This window comes from Melozone crissalis, unplaced genomic scaffold, assembly GCF_028551555.1.
Source record: "Melozone crissalis strain CALT ecotype California unplaced genomic scaffold, PUWL_Pcris_2 ptg000006l_1, whole genome shotgun sequence".
Taxonomy (NCBI): Eukaryota; Metazoa; Chordata; class Aves; order Passeriformes; family Passerellidae; genus Melozone; species Melozone crissalis.
Window position 1 is genome coordinate 37,744,104 of NW_026535784.1, and position 15,180 is coordinate 37,759,283.

At 39.1% G+C, this 15,180-nt stretch overlaps 2 protein-coding genes across 4 annotated transcripts in view; one reads left to right on the plus strand and one right to left on the minus strand.

Moving 5' to 3' along the window:
* Nucleotides 1-12,670, minus strand: part of ARFIP1 (ADP ribosylation factor interacting protein 1) — a 40,802-nt gene extending 28,132 nt beyond the window's left edge. For 2 of the 3 annotated variants that reach the window (XM_054295815.1, XM_054295817.1), the window contains exons 1-3: nucleotides 12,524-12,670; nucleotides 8,189-8,268; nucleotides 4,281-4,382 (exon numbers count right to left, since the gene is read on the minus strand). In XM_054295815.1, coding sequence (XP_054151790.1) covers nucleotides 4,281-4,382; nucleotides 8,189-8,266 — 180 coding nt within the window. In that variant the 5' untranslated portion in view covers nucleotides 8,267-8,268; nucleotides 12,524-12,670. The remainder of the gene's footprint in view (nucleotides 1-4,280; nucleotides 4,383-8,188; nucleotides 8,269-12,523) is intronic. The other variant, XM_054295816.1, reaches the window with a different exon arrangement.
* A 25-nt stretch (nucleotides 12,671-12,695) lies between these two features.
* On the plus strand, nucleotides 12,696-14,411 carry TIGD4 (tigger transposable element derived 4). Its single transcript, XM_054295372.1, has one exon. The coding sequence runs from the start codon at nucleotides 12,696-12,698 to the stop codon at nucleotides 14,409-14,411; it is 1,716 nt and encodes a 571-aa protein (XP_054151347.1).
* Nucleotides 14,412-15,180: the final 769 nt, after the last annotated feature.

Genomic DNA, 15,180 nt, shown 5'->3' on the forward strand with positions numbered 1-15,180 from the left:
ATAATCTAAAATGAAGAGGGGAAAGACAAGAACTGTATTGTTTCTCCAACAGCAGAAACCAACCCAGCCAAAACTTAATTTATAGAAACTTACTTAACTAAGGAGCAACTAAGGAAACAACACTGGATTAATTTCTTAGTTATACTACTCCATTAGTGATGCATCACTAAACATTAACTTCTGCTTAATACCAACAGGAGGTTTGACAGATAGTTTTACTTGTCTTTAATACCTTGAATTAAGGTATTCTTAACATATCACACCAATGGCTGGTTCAACAGTGGAACAACTAGTATCAGATCAATCACATGCTTGCTTGTTTTTAATGGGGGATAACATTTTAAATAAAACTACTCAAGTTGACTTCAGGAAAAATTTACAACATATCTATCTGATTGATAAGTGTGATTACAAGCCCTATGGAACAAAAGGTTATGCAGATAGACATAATGTCTATCCAGTAAGATACATGGGCTCTGAACTTTAACTTCTTATCAAAATCACGTGCAAGTAGAGTTACTCATATACATTCAGCAGTTTCTTTTTCTCTTTGCCCCATTACATCACTCAGTTCCTGTTTTCCATTAATTGAGACACTAGATGCTCACATCAGTATAAATTCAACATAAATAAATGGGAGAAGACCTGAAGGCTTTAATCTTTGATGAAGTGGCAAATAACAGATTAACACATTTCTTCTATTCTCCAATACACTGCTCTTCAACGAGAAGACCTTTTCTACTACATCCTTTTGATTTACCTAATGCCATACTACAATCCTGTTTTAATTTCCCTCCCACTCTCATCATTAACAGACATATTTTTGGTTTTTCAGACTGTATGAAGAACATGTGACTTTTTTATCTCCTCAAACCAGTTTTCTAGAACAGACACAGCTCTAGAAATATATTTTAAATCAGTCCTATGTTAATTAAACTAAAATTATGCTGAGTAAAAATCTAACTATGTCAGTCAACATAGCAAAACCTAAGAGATTAACTCAGACATTGCAGGCAGAATGTGAGTGACAAGGCTAGCTTTTTTTTCAGAGGGCAAAAAACAAGAGAATTGACCTTATCTATTTGTGCAGTCTAGCAATAAAATTACAGAACAAGACCGTGAACACATGCACTCGGATTCATCAGATCCCAGATCTGATTTCGTAATTCTAGTAAGACAAATTGAAGACACACAACGAAGTTCATTATGTTTTTTCATCCTGTAGTTGATTACTGGTTTTATATGCATGCTTAACTATGATTTTGTTCCCATGAAAGTACAATACGAACCATGAGGAGAGCCAGTATCAAAAATTAGATTAAACAAATTCAGGCTCAAACTGATAAGAATACCATGCAGATTTTTGTGCAATACTTTAAACATGATAAATTGCTTACAGATGCTTGAATATCTTTACAGGCAGATCAAATGTTTTTTGAAAAATTTAGTTTATACCTATGCAGCTCTCACACTATATGGCATGCTTTTGTATATAGGAATAATATACTTGAATATAGCAATAATATAATATATATTATATTATAGTATAGTATAATATATATACTTGAATATAGCAATAATATACTTCCCTCACTCCTTCCTACTGTCCTCAGCTCCCAATACCCCCAGTCACATTAAAACACCACTATGCTAATCACATCATTCCAACAGTCCAAAACTGGGCTCTGCAAGTCAGGGATAATTGAAGTAAAACAAGTGAAAAATATAAACTAGCCAGACTTTTTGTACATTGGGCTTTCTTATACAAAATAATAAGAAAAACTTTCGATTAGGAAATGCTGGAGCGTTCTGTCTCACAAATACCCAAACATTAGCAAACAGTTCCATACATCAAGTTCTTAAAGCTCAAGTGAGATCTAACAGAGCTTGGGGAGTTAAAAACCACTATGTGAAGCTTTTCTGTACTGAAAGAACGTTAGATATTCGATCCAGTGACGACTGAAGCTACAGCTTTTTTCAGTAAAAGAGTTTCCATCCTTCATATGGGCAGGACAAAACTTGTCTGAATTCCACAGGCATGTCTTATTAGAGAATTAGAATGTAGCAGCATATTTCTGACTGAGATTTTACAGTTAGGAAAACACTTAAGTTACCTTTTAAATATGTATTATACCAAGAAGATGCACCAATTAGTGCTATGTCACATTCCCACAAAAATGGAACTAACAAACTTCCTTCTGAAGTGACATTATGACAATCTATGCTGTCTGAAGTTCTGCAAAACTAATGGCATCTTTCTTTGAAGAAGGAGCAACCCTACTTGCCATTTTCAGGTAAATACATTTGCTCTGCACTGCCTCACAAAATGAAATACTTCTCATGCTTGAATGCATATTAAAAGTGCATTTGGTGAAACACAAATGTGCATTTTCATGCCAGAGCAGCTTATGGACGAGGTCTCATAGAAGAGCCAAAGAGAACACAATTTTAGAGGAAAGTGTAATTTTTTAATCAAAGAATTCAAAAGAAAAGGTTCTACAAATACCTCTTAACTTAAAAATATGCAAAAAGCTGCTCAAGTCTTGGTGGCAAAATAGCTGCAGAAGACTAAAAAGTACAGAACAAGAAGTATTTTGTTCTTTACATCTGAATTGTACAGCATCTAGATGACTATTTCCCTGATCATACAAATAAGGAAGCAGAGAATTAAAGTAACTTTGTTCCCCAACTTCCCACGAAGGTGCAATCAAAATCAGCACACTGGAGTGCTCTAAACTCTACTGTGGTCACATACTGACCACTGTGGTAACAGTACAAATTAGAGTGGTCAGGATTTCTTGTCCCTTTCTCAATTGACTTCATAAAAATCAGTACTTGGCTTATCATTTCCATAAACTGTAGGAAAAAAGACCCCAAAATTCTTGTGGTGCAATGCATATTGCTTTAGGTTAAAGCAAAAAATTACCTGGCAAGGAAAAAAAGAAAAAGCATGGCATTAAGCATTAGAAATAACAAACATGAAGCAAGATGAATAGAAGCTAAATATTAGAATTTGAGACTAACAGATTAGTAAACAGACCTAGATGTTAATTCCAAGAAGTTTATTTTCTTTGTTTTGTTTATAAGAAGCCTTGATTATCACATATTCTGACTTCAGGTCACACATGCAGGTGTGAACTTGTACAAGACAGTTCAAAAAAATAATTGAAGTGCACTTCTTCATTGATCTCAGAATAAGCACTGCGAAAATAATTACAGCAAGTTCAAATATGCTTGCAGAGTACATGTTTTTCTGCAATTTGACCAAAGATTTGACCCATTTTTGTCAAAGTAAAAGTTTCAAAATATAGTTGACTCCAAGCCAGCAAAACGATTAGCATGCAGGAAAAATCTACTCCAACTTTCACATATGGCCATAGACAAAAACTACCTTAAAATTCCAGCTTTACATTTTGCCTGAGCACAGGCCCTAATGCAGTCACCAAGAAGGCAAGTTCCATTTGCTGTACACAAGTGTTGCATGCACTGCACTGCAGAAGAATCACTATGTAAGGAAAAGGTAACTTAGACAGCAGTCAAGTCACAGCAGCAGCAAGATCATCAAGCTTCAAATTACTAAGTCTGTTTCCCCGCTTTAAGGTGAACCCAAATTCCTTACCACTTCAAGATGATTTCCCAAGCTGGTTTCCCTGAATATACATGTTCATAGAAATGTAGTTTAAGCTTTATTTCATTAAACACTCTACTAATTTTTACATTATGTCACTGGTAGATCTTAGGTGAACAACAAACCTTATGAAGGTACCCCCCTCTAATCAGCATTTTAGTAAAACAGAATAAACTGCTGAAGTTCTGCTTAGTATTTCTTTTAAGAATAATTCTGCACTGCAAGTCAGTATGGAACTGTTAAGACTTCAGAGCTTTTTTTAAAACCTAAGCCTCAGCAGATATCAAGTAAACGTGGACAATTCCAAAGGAAAATCCAAATAAAAGGAGCCCGACCCCAAATTCCACGGGCTGTGCCCCAGCGCCCTCTGCTGGACGCCCGGGCACGAGCAGAACGGATCGTTCACCTGCAGCGAGCGGAGAGGGAAGAACTCAGCCCCTGCCACCACGAACGTGCCTTTGACACAAAAACAGGTCACTGCTATATGCACCCACACTGTGTTAGTTCAACTCTTACAATTATCGCTGAGCTTCAAAGGCGTTTTTGCAGTAAACCTCCAGAAAACTACGCCAAGTGAAGACTGCTATGCACCGAATTGTAACTTCAGCATTTCTGATAATGGTACCATAATAGAAGCAAAGAAAATTCTGACCCTGTTAAAGCTGTGTTCATGAGAATCTTCCAGCTGTCCATTGCTAGTCACAGGAATTTCTGCCGCTGAATTTTTGGGAGATTCTTGAGCCATTGCACTTCCCTGTAAAAAGAAACAGGTTAGCATTTGTCTTACATTTCCAATAAGTAATCCATATGAAAATATTTGATGTATGGGTTTCATAACAGTTGATTTTATTTCAAACTCCGACTGGAAATACTCTGATATACTCAGTCTGTATATGTTTATTTAATCACATCACTGAATCACAGTAATACTCTAGCACAGCTCAGTCAGAAGTTATTTAAAGTTTCCAGAGCTAAGAGCAAAGGAAAATGAAAATTTAACCCATTGGCATTGGGGGAGTAAGACACAAATGAGGCATGGGCTCAGACAAATGTTTTACACACACACTTGAACCTGAGATCTCCAATTATAATGAGCTTGGCTAAAAAAAATTGCACTGGCAATTAATAAACAATAAATACTAGAGAAGAGCAATACGTTTAATTATGTGTAACAAGAAAAGCAATTATTCCAAACTTTGAAATCGTTTCAGCTGCTTCTTATTTTACCATAATATAGTGCCACCTTCTGACTAAACTGTTGGTATACAACTCTCATGAAAAAGGGCCCAAAAGTACCAAGAGAATTCAGTACTCAAAGTTAGTTTCAAATGCAGCTGCATCACGAACAGTAGCAGCAGCTGTGTTTCAAGTACAACCTAAGGTATAGCCTTGAAGAGACATTCCCAGAAGAACTGCACATCATTTACAAGCACGTGAAGAGAGAATGGCAGCTTAACACTCCAAAATTAAGAGGAAGTGAAAATTTCGTCCCTTTGAAAAAGCTGCTCCTAACTCTGCAAGGCAGCTTCACCAGTCATCTAAAGTGGAAACAGAAGAAAAAATCAACAGACAACCAAGGCAGTGTTTGTTCACTTACGTAAAAGTTGTCTCAAGCCCTCAAACCAGCCTGTACACCTGTGCTAGACTGGCAAGACAAGGTGTACCATCAACAGGTACTTGAGAATAGGTACCCTTATACCCTTAAAGCTCTTAAATCATCAAACTGAACCAGCTCTTTTCAGCCCAAGGGTCAGGAAGAGGCACAGCCTGAGGTCAGGATCTGAAGTACCATCAGCTTCTCCTACCACACGTGAAGCTTTACAGAGTATGAATATAACACAAAGATTTTACTGGTACTTACTGAGCATCACTTGCATCATTCTTAACTGGAACATCTTCCGTCATACCCCATTACTAATATTTCTTCCACTTTCACATATCACCACTTCAATTACATTTGTGAGCCTGATTTCCTTTATTAGTCTTGAGGCTTCTCAAGACTTCTTCTAACTAGTCACTGTTTGTAGGCTCCATTAAATGTGCTTCTACTGAAGCACACCAAAAGGTCTGTGCTTATTTTATGAGTACTTTTAAAAGAGTAATTTGTTTCATTTAATAGAATATAGACTATCTCAAGTTGTAAGGGACCAACAAGGATCATCAAGCCCAACTCCCTGCTCCTCACAGAGAGTTGCTATACAACATCATCAGACTAGATGCCCTAGTTACCTGCCACATCACATTTTGATTTGGGAAATCTGTCCAATAGCTCAAGTTTCTTAAGCTTGCTCTACATCTCATATGTGCTTAATTAAGCTCTAAGGCTGCTAGAAACTACACTTCTACTTGATATGGTCAAGTAAGGTATTTTTCAAAATGCTTAGCCTGTCACAGCTACTTGCATAATACAGAAGCATTAGCATAGGCCACGTTCAGTCACAGCTACTTTTGTTCCTCTTTCCACAAATTATCAGATAACACAGTTCAAAGGGAAAGTCCTCTTCTGTCAAGGGGCACTTTGCTAGAGATCATAAACAAAACTACATCTCTAATAAAAGGAAAAACACCTTGACTCAGGTGCTTCTCAACAAGAATCTAGAATAATTTTGCAAATATTGGCATTGATATATTTTTATGCTTTTATTGAGAGATATACATGCTCAAAGCACATGCACACATCTCTAATAAATACATATATTAGGAAACAAAAATTCATCAGCTTCTCTGGACAACTAGAAGCAATTCACCTTTTTTTTTACATTCCTACTTGAGTCAGACCTTTGTATCTAGTTCAGAGAAAGCAAAAAATTACTTGCTAATGTCAGTTCCATGCTACTTTTGAACACCAACAACTTCCCATTGCTGAAAAGGGGACATTTCACCACTCTACTTTCCACTCTCTACTGTGAACCACACAGTGCCTCACCTCCCCAACACTCACTTGACTACAGACACCATACACAACTCACTAGCCTGGCAATAGACCTTTTCACCAGGTTAATTTTCCAGCTTCAGTGAGCTGAATCAGTTTGCAATGAGGTCAGACAAGCACCAAAGCCTTGAAATGAGCAGCTGAAAAGGGGAAGTGTGATAAACTGCTAATTTAACTCAGACATAACAAGAAACCATCATCTCCATTTTAGTTAACAGTTTAAGCTTGCACTGCTGTCAAGAACCACTCCTTGCCCTTCTCCCCCAACTCTTTCCCCCAGCAGCTTTCACCATCCCTTCACCTCCTTCCTGAGCCAGAGCAATGTATTTGCACAGCAAACAAGATTCCGGAAACACTGCAGATCAAAACAAAGTGACCTGTGCTCAAAAAGAGGATGGGTCATTTTTCCACTCCCATCAAGTCTCCCAAGCAGGCACATCTCCAACACTTGCACCTCTGAAACAGAGCAGGCAGTAATGCAGTGAAGAAGCCACTGAGAATGGAGCACTGCCCACAGCATCAGCAGTGCAGCACCTCAAAATACTTACTCTGACCGTAGGCTACTGCCAAATCCAGCAGCCATTTCTCTTTACCTCTGGATGTGCGTTCCTGTAACTCCACACAACCAGGGTAAGGTTATTGATCTGAGAGAAAACTAAACCACCACACCACAGCAGCATTTCTGCTGAAATAAGGAGTATGATTGCTGAATCAAGTGTCTCTCTGGCAAGTGTAGCCCACAACTGACTTAAACTAAACATACAAAGAAATTGATTCCTCAGAAGAAAGTTTACCATATGTATAAACAACCTGAAATAAATCTAAATAAGTTCCTAAATTTGTATTGATGCATTAGACATTAATTGGACTAGAGGAAAACATTGCATTTCAGATGCATGTTTTATTTTGAAAAAATAGAATTGTCCTTCGGTAACTATCTATGTTTTCTTTGTACATCTATGTTTACAAATATCAGATCTGGAAATACACTAAAGAGAATCATTATTCTGTTTTTACTGAAAGTTTAAAAACAATTCACTGTCACTGAAGCTCCAATAGTGATAAAGTCAGCATTACTTTTTTTCATTTTTACTCTAGAACAGTCAGGAAAATGTTGACCCTATCTTTCTGAAAGAGCATCCCAAACACACCTGATTAGCTAAATAATATTGGGAACCTTAGGAATTTGTTCATAATTCAAATCACAGACTTCTCCATAGAGAAGGTGAAAACTGTATCTGCTGTCAGAGAAAAAAAGATTCAGTCCTTCTGCAGTAGATAAAACACCTTGTTATAGTGAGGTTACACAAAGATTGATGCCTTTAAATACCAACCCTTTCTTCCTGCAATACTCACACATTTCAGATTCTACCATGCCTAAATCTATTCAATTTACAAAACAAATACTGCAGCACAGCAACAGGCTACTGGCTGAAGTAATCCTTTGCTATGAATTAATTGGACTGTTATTAATGGTGTCTCAAAACCAACCCCACCCATTCAAGATGCTGTGCATGAACTTATATCCCCATACTAACAACACTGTGCTATGTAAAGCAGAATTTTTGGGAATCTGAAACTTGTTAGGATTGGTTGATTTTACACTAATATAACTATCACCCAATCACCTCACAGCCAGACTGGATCTCTTCTGCAGATGGATGAGACTCATCAAGTGTTGTGGATTCACTGCTGTGTTCTGACATACCTGAAAACCAAACAGGTTTGGCATGCATTAATTGAAGTGAAAGGAGCTGGATGCTGCACCTCACAGAAACCAAAGCAGGCTTTCAGAAAACATTTATTTTACAAGTTCTGCTAAAGCAAATTGAACCCTCCTTCTTTTGATAGTGACCAGGCCTTCAGCTCTCCAAAAATCTAAGAGGGATTAGGAATACAGTCTAGTGTAAGCTTCCACTGCCAAAGCAACCTTTCCCCACAGACAACTAAGCTTGAAACATAAAACCCTGGAAGTCAAACAAGGTTCTTCAGGTGACATATATCCTGCCACTTGCAACAGTACACTGACTGTATCCTACCATTGCAAAGATCACCATTTTGTTAAGGCGTAAGATTTATCCAAACATTGCAAGATTACACTAATGCTAAGCCACTGAAACTTATTAAGCTGTTAAATCTGTTGTGTTTACTAGAACAGAATCCCTTTCATTTTAGCCTCAAAAAGATCTCAGCTGCAGAAGCAAAGAAAGTTGCTAACACTAAGCACATGAGAAAGAAATCAACTCTGTGAATATAGCGATCATGAAAGATGAATTACATACACAATTTTATCTTAAGTAAAGAAATTATCTCAATTTGATTCCAAATAGCTGGTAACTACAGGTGACACCACAATTCACTCAGCTGTTTGAGAGGAGGAGACAACCAATCATTAAAAATTAATTAATCTGCCAGTATTGCATACAATCACACATGACTTCAGTTCATTAAGTCTTGCACTATTTCATACATGTTCAGACACATACCAGATTAAGAAAATTTATAAAGAGATTGCTATTTGTGTTTATATTGTATTTCAAATTCCTGACCTATAAAACATTCTAACTAAAGCAAATAATTAATAAGGTAAGCAGCTCACATAGCAGGAGAAATAAAATAAGGACACAAAGGCTGAGAAACTGAATCACCTAGATCATCTAGATCGTATTGCACTGGATAACCTATTACTTTATTTTGGAAAACCAAATACGTAAAATAAGAGGTTTTCTCCAGAAAAACAGTTCATTCAGGGCTACCACTGAATGAAGTTGGATTTTTCTAGGATCAGTATAAAACTCCCTTTGAGGTAATTAAGAAATAAGTTTAACATCCTTATATAGCTTCCTTAATTTTTCAAATTTCTTTTGAACATGGAAGACTGTACAGCAGAGATGCTGTTTGCCCACATGGTCCTGTTCAAACTCTGCTTGTGGCTGAAAACCTCTGTGCTTTACAGCTTATTTCGGAGTAGCTAAAACAATTACATGATAGAATAGGACAATAAGCGTTACTTCCTTGCTCTACTTGTTAAACAAAAAGCTAAATTCATCTTGTGGCAGAGCCTTCTTTAAGACAATCTGTTCTTCAGTTCTACCACATCAGTGTTCCTGGAGTCATATTTGTTCATCATATACAAGCCTATGTACCATGGTAACACTGTTCTAAACTATTAAATGCTACAGGCAAAAACATTTTTGATTGATTTAAGAACTTTTGAAAGATTTAAGAACCTAGGGGCAAGAACCATCTCACAAATCCATGTAGAAGACACTGCATAAAGGCAAATAATTAATTTTTTAAAACCCAAATGAATTCACCATTTATGTTAGAACACCTCTCCATGATCAATATTTTGTAGAGTTCTTTTCCTACAGGTAGTACTAACAGTTTCAATGCAGCTCTGCAGGATCACAGTGATCAATTTCAAAACATGAGAAGGCGAAAAAATGTAGATTAAAGGTGGCTTTCATACAAAGTTCAACTGCACATTCCAATTTAACTGCAGAATTTCCTGATTACTGCTTTTACAGAAAAAAATGGGGATGTAAGCATCAAACACTGGATGCAAGGATGAAAACTTTCTACATCTTCATCAAGATTCAGAAGCGAAGACACTCATGTGAAATTGTGGTAATCACAACATCTACACACATCTATCATTTAAAGTTCCACTACAGAAATGCACACAGACTTTAGCATCTCCGTAGTTCTTGCAGGTGCCAGACAAGGGGCTGTTCTTTGTAAGAAGCTGCTAATCCCCAGAACAGCATGGATTGTGTTACCCAGGGCTTGGTTTGTTTCCTCACTAAAGCAGCCACAACTTTAGAACACATTAGGTGACTGCTGTACCAGGACATTTGCTACCATCTGCTGCAACAGAACAACTCAAAGAGATTCTACTTGGAAAAAACATGCTTGATCCATATTTGGTTCCACAAGAACAAAACCTGTCCACATCACTCCTGCCCTTCTGGGTTCTCTTTTACCTCCCATCCCAACTGTGCAAATCCACACAAATACTGCACCACAGCAGAAGAGAAGACACAGATCAGACTGAGAGTCATTCCCCTCATAGTGCAGCTACCTTGAATGCATATTGGATTACAGCCTCGGTAATTTCAAGGTTTGTTCATCATAAATTAAACCACATGATTTTTGAGTCCCGGGGATTTAAGTATCACTTTTTCAACTGGCAAAATAAAAAGCAAAGCAAAGCAAGAACTTATAAACAACATAGTAAGCTTCCTCTAGGATGGAGACATAAAGAGACATTTAACCATCTATAATTAATGGTTAAAAGAGCATACTTATGTACTTTTCATTAAAAAGGCAAATTCATATTTGCTTATTCATGAAAATATGAAGTAAATATCATCAACAATAAATTAATTTTGAATAAGAAGTATATTACTCACATACTTACATCACTTAGGTAAATGATTGATGGTCTCAGAAATAAGAACTGTGGGATTCTCAAGAATCAGATCAGCTTTTCTAAGCAAGATTCACTGGTTCCTTCACTTACTTTTCTCCTAAATCAATTACCAATAAGACAACAGCAAGATATCTTATGTTTAAAATGAAGTTTATTACACACTTTTATCGTTGTCTTACTACTTAACTGCATAAAGAATGTAAATTTTTGTAACACTGAAGAAAATCTCTGGTAGAAAAATGACCATTTTAATGACTATTTCAATTTCTAAGACACTTTCACTAATTCTTGTCAAGATAGAGATCAACCACCTTTTTTTTTTAAAAAAAAGTACTATACTATAAAAGTAATACTTTTAAAAAAAAAAGTACTATAAGGAACTGTATTAAACACTTCCTGCTGCAATCACACCATAGTTTCTTCTTAATGCTCTTGAATTTCCTGGTTGCTGCACTTGCAAGATCTAATTATGCTTGGGAGTTAGAAGACATGATGGAGAAGAAGACTGGAGAACAGGGCTGCTGCTGACTTTCATATTCTCCATGCTACATCAACCCGGCCCTAAACAATTTAAAGCTCTGCTCATCTCCAGATTAGCTGAGCCATGGGCTGCCATTATGGTTTCAACTTCTATCAAATCAGAAAAAAACCAGCTGATCAAGCTACTGCCTCAGCTTCCAGTTCTGCCAATCTAACACTCTTCTGTGTTTCTTATTCCCGACATTTTAACTGTGTGAGTACACATGCACATACCTACATAAACATGATTCAGAAAGTTTTGGAGTTGCACTGATCAAATGACATCCCTCTCCAGCCCTGCAAAAAGAACCCTTCTGTTATCTTCTCCAGAGAATCAACTCTTAAGTAACAGAGCCGCCGACTGCAAAGTGATAACTCCTTGCTACCTTTTCCACCAAGCATAAAAAGCACACGTGAGAAACAGAAACTACATCCTGGGCTGGATGTTCAGAATGATCCCCTCCAAAGACTTTCATGCAATTAAAGGCTATTAGTGGCTTTCAGTTAAAAATAACCCATTAGAGCGGTACTATAAGAAGTTCTGGAAGAACTGCCACTCCTTTGGAGACAATTACACATGCAACACCTGCTTGTCGCACAACACCAAAGCGCTTCCATGCTTTAAGAACATAAGCAAAACACAAATTGGCATACTTAAAACAGTAATTGCCAGGGTGTGGAATAACTCCCAGGGGCACAAAATTAACACAGCATCTAGAGCTTTCTTCCTCCACCAACACACAGCTTCCCTCTCTCTCACTCTCGTGGAACCCGCCTGCTCCCGAGCAGGGCGCTGCTCTCCCTGTGCTGCCGCCCAGCACGCCCGCACCGGGCCGACCCTGACCCGCCGGGCGCTGCCGGTGCCCGGGGAAGGGCGGCCCGGAGCCCGGCGAAGCGCGGCCGCCCCCGCGGGGTGACACGTCGGACGGGACGGAGCGGGAGGCGCGGCCCGGCCCTCCCCGAACCCGGGCCCAGCGGCTGCCCCGGCCTGGCCCGGCCCGTCCCTCACCTGCCGGCGGCGCCGCTGCGGCCCCGGGGGCGTCGTGCTGCGGGGGACGGCAGGGCAGGAGGGAAGGGGGAACGGAGCAGGCCGGGCGGGGCGGCGCCGGCGGCCCCTCTCAAGCTTTATTTTCTTCCTTCTCCGGTGGCACCAGGAGCCGGAAGCGCCGGGCCGGAAAGGGATGACGGCGGCGGCCTCTCTAGGCCGTCATGTCTATGGTCGCAGCCATGGCAACCACCGCCGGCACCGCCCGGCAGGCTGCGCCAGCCCCGCCGAGCCGAGCCCCTGCGGTCGGGGCCGGAGCGGCAGGGAAGGAGCCCGGCCGGCTGTGGGCGCGGATGAGCGCGCCCGGGAGACGCTGCTCGGTGCCATGGCAGAGGGTCTGCCCGAAGCCACAGTGAGGAGGAAGAAAAGCATAACTATCGAGGAGAAAATCGACATCATAAGCGCTGTGGAGAGCGGCAAGAAAAAGGCGGAGATTGCAGCCAAGTATGGCATCAAGAGGAACTCACTGTCTTCGATTATGAAGAATAAGGAAAAAGTTTTGGAAGCCTTTGAAACTTTGCGGTTTGATCCTAAAAGGAAAAGACTGAGAACTGCTTTTTATGCCGACCTGGAGGAAGCGTTGATGAAGTGGTACAGAATTGCGCAGTGCCTGAATGTGCCGGTCAATGGCCCCATGTTGCGCCTCAAGGCGAATGATTTTGCCCAGAAGCTTGGACACAGTGATTTTAAATGCAGCAATGGCTGGCTCGATCGATTCAAGTCGAGGTACGGTTTAGTTTTCAGAGCTCAGCCTGTAGAAGCAGCTGCTACTCCTGCAGTGGGTGCTCCAACTCTTTGGTACCAAAATGTGCTTCCTTGTTATTTAAATGATTATCAGCCAAAAAATGTGTTTTACATACAGGAGACCGGGTTGTTGTATCAGATGTTACCACATAACACGTTTACGTTTAAAGGGGAAACTTTTTCTGAAGGCAAAGAAAGCAAAGAGAGCATCACTGTAGTGGTGGGTACAAATATGGATGGCTCTGAGAAACTCCCACTGCTCATCATAGGAAAAAGCAAAAGTCCACACTCTTTCAAAGATGTGAAATCGCTGCCAGTGGATTATGAAGCAAATGATAGGGCGTGCATGACTTCAGGAATCTTTGAACAGTGGATGCACAAACTCGATCAAGGATTTCAAGCACAGCAGCGTCGAGTGGTTATTCTTGTTAATTCTCTCCCAGCTCACACAGAAGTAAAGAACCTGAAGTCTGTCAAATCAGTGTTCCTTCCTCCAGACTCTTCTTCATGTATAGCTATGAAAGAAAGGATTATCAGAAGTCTGAAGGTAAAATACAGGCACTGTCTTATCAAGAGATTTGTTGACTGTGTAGAAAGTAATAAAGAGTTTATGCTGACCCTTCTTGATGCAATTGAGATGCTGTACCTGTGCTGGAGGGAAGTAACACCAGAGACTATTGCAAAAAGTTGCAATGGAGCAACTTCCAAATTAGAAACTGAGACAAATGAAAATGACAATGAAGTCAAAAGTGATTTGGATTTGATTGCACATGCACGGGCAGCTGGAGTAGAGTTTCCAGAAGGTTTGTCTCTGGAAGAATATGCAGCTATAGATGATGGCTTGGTCACTTATGAAGTGCCCACAAATAATGAAAGAATGTGTGCCAAAGAAAGTGCATCAGATAAAGCTGAGACATTTGTTGGTGATGAAGATAAGGATGAAGGTGATCAACTTCAGGGAGCTGAACAGCTTTTACCATCCAAAAATGAGGCTTTGAGTGCTTTAGATACCCTTCGAAAGTTTCTCACAAGTCAGGACACAGATGATTCTCTTTATGATTCCCTAGCTGACTTGGAGAATTTTATTCAACATGTAGCATGTGAATAGATATTTTAGCAAAGTGGGAAAGCATGTAATTGGAAAAAAAAATTATATAATCAAAGATAGTTTAAAAACGAGCATTGCTGAACTGTTCTCTGGTATGTTTTGCTCAGGTGCCTAGATGAACATAACAAAACTATGAAAAAAGGGCTATGAACTGAAATTTTCCACAAAATCAGGAGCAAATAGCATATATTTGAGGTGAAGAGAGGGAGTAAGCTGAACCCTTAAAATGCTAACTTTAATTTGTACAGTGGAGGCAAAAGAAATTCTTTGAGCAGTTTGATGCACTCAGGATAAACTGTTGACCACTTGGAATTCTTTCTTCAAGAGACTGGCACTTCTACACATCAATAATTTCACTGGTGTTTTTGGAGTTTTGACAATGGAGTAGTAAATATTTATCCCTTTGGTGCTTTTGATACATAAACACAAAATTGAATAACACAGAAAATACATGTTTAAATTCAGAGAATTAAGGCATTTTAAAAAGAAATAGTTTTTGCCCTTTATCAAGAATTCTGGCCATCTTTACTCTTGCAGCAGATGACGAACAGCAGAAAGTTACCGCAGCTTTGAATGTGCTGGTTTGTTTTCTTAAAACTGCTCATGTATGGATACACTCAAATGGCATAATCATTTATCCAAGAGTCAAAAGACAAACAAACCTTTACTTCAAAAAGAAAGGTCATTCTCTCCTTTTCAGCCATTTTGGTGCATAGATTTGATGTAGGTTTTTTTGTGCAACTCCATGTATTTCTACAGAAATTAAACC